Below are 6,048 nucleotides of genomic sequence, written 5' to 3'. Positions count from 1 at the left end.
AATTCTTTTGACTTTACTGCGTAGACAGAGTTTGTTTGGAGAGCACTAGCAGCTCTGGGAAGTTCATAAAAATGATAAATACAGGACACAAGGTGCACAACTGTGTCACGCAGGTGGCTTCATTCATTTTTAAAATATGTCTGTTTGGTCTCAGTGTCCGAGGATCCGCGGCTCTCGGTAACTTCGAGCATCACTGTCCTGAACCCGGAGTCACAAAACAACTGGCGACACTTCTCTGATTATGAGCTATATAAGACTTTAGGTAAGGAAGCTTGAGTGATAGCTGGGAAGCCCCGCCCCTGTCTCTCTGTGATAGGAGCAGGGGCTCCGGGGGTGTGTTCAGCCGGGCTCTCGTATATATCGGCACCGCTTCGCCCACAAGCTGATGTTTTGTATGGGAACCAGGAGAGAGGTGGGACAAGCCGACTGAATGTGGTCGCTGTGTTTTGGAGAAAGAAAGGAGGCCCACGTTCCCCCCGCGTGCAACGATCGGACATTACTTGGGGTTTTTCTTTTCTTTTTTCCTCTTTGGATACTGACAGCAGCTTCCAGAAGAAGAAGCTGGATTCTCCTCTCAGCCATCTTGAGCTCCGCTCTCCGCCCTGTAGGCTCCTTTCTCTCCTCCTCCTGCTCCTCCTCAGCCTAAAGTAAACAAGGCTTGCACATTGCTCGCAACTCCGTGCAAGATCCCGAGAGAAGCGAGATGGGATCGCCGCGCAGCATCTAACCGGGCTGGAGGCGAAAGCAGACGCCTGAGAGGATTTATCGCCGTTTGCGCCAGAGCAGAAAGAGAAGGACGCGACGCGCCGGAGAGATGGACCTGTTTGGGATTTATCTGCTCCTCTCGCTCGTTCTCTTTCCGCGATCCAGCTGCACCACAGCCAAGGAAATCACCTGCCAGGAGATAGCCGTGCCTCTGTGCAAGGGAATCGGCTACAACTACACGTACATGCCCAACCAGTTTAACCACGACACGCAGGACGAGGCGGGACTGGAGGTGCACCAGTTCTGGCCTCTGGTTGAGATCCAGTGCTCGCCGGACCTGAAGTTCTTCCTCTGCAGCATGTACACGCCGATCTGCCTGGAGGACTACAAAAAACCTCTCCCCCCGTGCCGGAGCGTGTGTGAGAGAGCTCGGGCCGGCTGTGCGCCTCTCATGAGGCAGTACGGATTTCCCTGGCCGGACAGGATGAGGTGCGACCTGCTGCCGGTGCAGGGCAACCCAGACACGCTGTGCATGGACTACAACAGAACCGATTCAACTACAGCGTCCCCGGTACTCTCCAAACCCACCAACCACCCAGGTAAGGGTTACAATCCGCCGAAAAATAAGCCCGGCAGACCCGGCACGCCGGGGAAATACAAGCCGCCCGCCGCTCCGTGCGAGCCGGGATGCACATGTTTGGAGCCCATGGTGCCGGTGAACACGGAACGCCACCCGCTGTACAACCGGGTCAAGACGGGGCAGATCACCAACTGCGCCATGCCGTGCCACAATCCCTATTTTACGCACGACGAAAGAGCGTTCACCGCTTTTTGGATCGGACTTTGGTCAGTGCTGTGCTTTGTGTCCACCTTCGCCACCGTGGCTACTTTCCTCATCGACATGGAGCGCTTCAAGTACCCAGAGAGACCCATCATCTTCCTCTCGGCGTGTTACATGTTCGTGTCGGTCGGCTACATTGTCAGGCTAATCGCCGGGCACGAAAAAGTGGCGTGCAACCGGGAGTTCGACGTGGAGCACATCCACTACGAGACGACCGGCCCCGCGCTCTGCACCGTGGTCTTCCTCCTTATTTACTTTTTCGGCATGGCCAGCTCCATTTGGTGGGTCATCCTCTCCCTGACCTGGTTCCTGGCGGCGGGGATGAAGTGGGGCAACGAGGCGATCGCCAGCTACTCTCAGTACTTCCACCTGGCCGCTTGGCTTATCCCCAGCATGAAGTCCATCGCGGTCCTGGCGCTGAGCTCCGTGGATGGAGACTCGGTGGCTGGCATCTGTTACGTGGGGAACCAGAACCTGGACAACCTGCGGGGCTTCGTCCTCGCGCCTTTGGTGATTTATTTATTCATAGGGACGATGTTCCTGCTGGCTGGATTTGTGTCGCTGTTCAGGATCCGCAGCGTCATCAAGCAGGGCGGCACCAAAACTGACAAACTCGAGAAGCTGATGATCAGAATAGGCATCTTCACGGTGCTCTACACGGTGCCCGCCACTATCATAGTGGCCTGTTACTTTTATGAGCAGCACAACAGACAGAGCTGGGAGGTCACGCACAACTGCTTTAACTGTTTATTAGAGCGGGACCGCAGGACTCCGGACTATGCTGTTTTTATGCTGAAATACTTTATGTGCCTTCTAGTGGGCATCACGTCCGGGGTGTGGATCTGGTCTGGGAAAACTTTGGACTCTTGGAGAACTTTTTGCACCAGGTGCTGCTGGGGCAGCAAAGGCACCAGCGGCTCCATGTACAGCGACGTGAGCACCGGACTGACGTGGAGGTCGGGCACAGCCAGCTCTGTGTCTTGCCCCAAGCAGATGCCACTGTCCCAGGTTTGAATTGGAGTGGGTGGGTGGGTGGGTTCACTAAAAGCAGCTTATGGGAACTGCTAATTGTTTTGGGAGATAACCCATCACTCCAGGTGTCGAGCAATTTGCATCGTAATGAACTGAGAATTGGTTGAAACAATGTACCTGGCATTCACACAGGTTAAGCCCCACACACGCCCCCTTTCCTGTTTATATGTATTAGAGGTACAGAATGAGGCTTTTTACACAATGTGGCCATTACCTGCTGGGGGCAGAGGTTTTAGTTTCTAACCAGCTTCACACAAAGAGCATTTTTGGGGGGATTTTTATTGCTATTTTCTCTACACAGTGCTAGATAACGTTGTATAATCTCCAATCTCGTCAAAGATGGTTTAAATTAAGCCTTAACAGTGCCCAATAGTTTTGTTGTTGTTTTTTTTTAAATGGGTCGTTGATTTTGTAATTACAAATGTATTTATATAAAAGTTCTGTAAAAACAACAACGGAGAGAAAGCGTGTACATATGTGTATAAAAGAAAAGTTTATAAGATATTGTAAATTTGTATAAAGTGTAGATGTTTCTTTTGTGAAGAAAGCAAATATGACCTTTATTTTGACAATAAAACCATTTGACAAATCTCAATATCTGTGCAGTGCTTTTGAGGATTTCTGTGTGCCAGTCTGGGCAGCCTCATATCTTTTTTTATTTTATTTTTTTTGTTTTTCGTGGTTCCTTATGGTCACCATGTTGATGATGGCAGCTTTTGAGAGTCCCGGGTAAAAAGGAAGCCCTTTTAACCATCAGAGACCGGTAATTAGAGGCAGGGGTTGAGTTGGAGCATCTCCATAATTGTTAAAAGTCCTCTTCACATGCCTGCCGAAGCCTGCTTTCTTAATTTGGTAAAAGAGGGAGTGGGTGAATGGGGGGGTATAAATGCAGGGAACGGACCCTTTTCATCTGGAGAAACTTTGATCTTTCTTTCTTTTTTTTAACAGCCTAGAATAAAGGTGGTGTGTATTACGAGTGTCTGTCTGATGTGCCAAGGTTCCCCCTAAACGTCCCCATTTGGATGCTTTGATGGACGGCCTACAATTGAAAGAGCATTTTGGGACCCCCTTGCTTTTTTGGGAGGGGTTGTCAGAGCTGAAACCTGCCAGAGCCCCTGCGTCTTGTGTTTGGCTTTTTTTTTTTTTTTTTTTTTTTTGCAGAGGTTTCAATTGAAGCATCTTCTCCCTCAGCTCAAGCTGTGTCAGTGAGTGCAGGGGCCTTGACATGAATGATATTGAAATCTCAATGAAAGCCCCACAGGTGGTCTGTTCACATGATCTCACATCTTAAAGCCCCTTAATCGAGGCTTTTTTTTCTTCTTCTTCTTCTTTTTTTGCTACAAATGTATCTATCTGGTTTGGTCCCAATTAACCCAGTGCGCTGGCATAAGATGATACACTGTAACCCAGCATAGACATGCCTTTGATTTGCTGGTCAATGGTGACAGTAGGCTTTGTAGTGACTGCTTTGTTCCTGCTTTATTCCTCTACACTCACACTGTAAATGCAGCATGGACATGCATCTGCTGGCAGTGTAAGTCAGCTTTATAAATCCTGCATCACTGCCAGCCTAATGATCCCTGCTCTCAGCGAAGAACAAGATAATAAAGTTTGAAGTTGAAAGTAACTTTTTTCAAGATGGGCAGTGGTCTCTTTACATTGTGGTCATTTTCTACAAAACTGGCATAGCTCTGAGTAGTGTTGATGTTTGTGTGGAGGCATTAACTGTCACATTTGGTGGTATAGTTAAGTTTGAAAATGTTTATTTCACATGTAAACACAGCGTCCCTCCATCTCACATTTCAGTTTAATGCTCCAAATCGTTTGTTGTTTTATTTTCATGAATAATCACGGTTGCTTTCAGTCTTTCAGTCTGGTTCTCTGGTGTTTATCTTATCCAAACAGTGTTGAGCTGCAGCTCTCTCAGCCTGCCAGCATCACAGCAATGGACCGGCTCTGCAGCCCCATCTAGTGGTTAAAACAGCACGGCGCAGTTCTACATACAGCATCTGTATTTGTGGTGTCATCGTTTGCTACTCATTTTGGAATAAAGATGAGATGTTTCAACAATTAGTGCTCACAGTCAGATGAAAGAGGTTCATCTTCATCACCAGTGACAAATTTGAACATAGATCTGGGTTCCATAAATATCATTATTTCTCAGTTAAATTAATAGCTTATTCCATTTCACAGCTTTTCATGTCATTATGTCATCCAATTTCACATGTTGATCTGTTTTGTCTGGCTAACATCTTCATTTTTACTTGTAGTTCATCATTTTCAACGGTTCCAGTTATTCAAACATTATCTTGCTATTTCAGCTGTTAGCCGGTAATGTTACTTAACAGTTTGACTGCTAGGCTAGCCATACTTTTAGCATTATTTACAACCATTTAATGTAAAGTTTTTATTCTTAATTTTAGCAAATTATGGTATTTCAGCTGTCGATACATCATGTTTAGCTAACAGTTGAATTTGTCCCCACTGTAAGCTAATCATGTCAACTGTTAGCCACATTTAGCGAGTTATAACTTCTTCTTTTACTATCTTTTTGCGACTTTTTTCGCTAGTGGTCTATTTTTCATTTACTTTAATTAGCTTAGGGTTAGGGTCTGCTAAGTCTTTTTGATATTTGATAACTAATAGTTGTGTTAATCTTTCCACATACCCCTGATAGCTGGTTGTGAGTCACTGCTTAAATGTTTTCAGAGCTAATCAACATTATTAATCCGAGAACCAGACAAGGCTTATCCTAATACTCATGTAAATTACGCACTGCCAAATTATTATCTATTTATAGGGGAGACCGGGGATAGTTGTAACATTTTTGACATTTCTGTCTGTAAATTGAAGCTCTTTTAAGGTAGTGGATTCAAAATGTAATGCAAAGTATTTACATGTCTCGGCTATTAAATAGTGCAGCTATTTTCTCTGCAGCACAATTACCCATTGCATGGTGTGGTCTCAAACACAAAGAGTGAAATGTTACAATTAACCCCATAGTCTGGGTTAGTTGTAACATATCCTGGGGTGAAATGTAACACAATGAAATAAGGGTACTAACAAAACATTAACATGTAATCTTTGTTTATTCAACACATGAATGCACTTAGAGCCATTTATGTAGCTGTGTGTGTGTGTGTGACAGAATGCAGAAATCTAGCTTTTGAACATATTCCAACCCCCCAAAAAAGACAAATTATGGAATTTTCTGCAACTGAATATTTCATTAATTTTGGTTGGTCTTCCTTGAGTTTGGCCTCATTGGCTCAGTGGCCATTATAACCTACAACTCTTGCACCAATTTTGAACATAACAATGAAGCTGGAAAAATGTAGTTGTTCACCAGCATCGCAATTCCATTACTTTTTATCATGGCTTACCTTGGTGTGGTTTGCAAAGTGCTTCAGAAAGATGAGGAAATCTGTTTCTTGCACCCATCCTGATTTATTTCCACTACCAGTACTTCC

General features: G+C 45.7%; 1 protein-coding gene across 1 annotated transcript; it reads left to right on the top strand.

Annotated features, from left to right (window-relative positions):
- Positions 1 to 401: 401 nt before the first annotated feature.
- On the top strand, positions 402 to 2,562 carry fzd8a (frizzled class receptor 8a). Its single transcript, XM_085286322.1, has one exon. The coding sequence runs from the start codon at positions 815 to 817 to the stop codon at positions 2,558 to 2,560; it is 1,746 nt and encodes a 581-aa protein (XP_085142448.1). The 5' UTR covers positions 402 to 814; the 3' UTR covers positions 2,561 to 2,562.
- Positions 2,563 to 6,048: the final 3,486 nt, after the last annotated feature.

The sequence above is a fragment of the Mchenga conophoros genome, linkage group LG9 (assembly GCF_057382185.1).
Source record: "Mchenga conophoros isolate Kocher_MC1m ecotype Shallow Benthic linkage group LG9, M_conophoros_male_GT1.1, whole genome shotgun sequence".
In the NCBI taxonomy this organism is placed as follows: Eukaryota; Metazoa; Chordata; class Actinopteri; order Cichliformes; family Cichlidae; genus Mchenga; species Mchenga conophoros.
The sequence above is the reverse complement of the archived record's forward strand: the minus strand, read 5'-3'. Positions and strand labels throughout refer to the sequence as shown.

What these genes read in the sequence shown, in the direction of transcription:
- fzd8a (XM_085286322.1), top strand. Translation starts at nt 815, where the DNA reads ATGGACCTGTTTGGGATTTATCTGCTCCTCTCGCTCGTTCTCTTTCCG.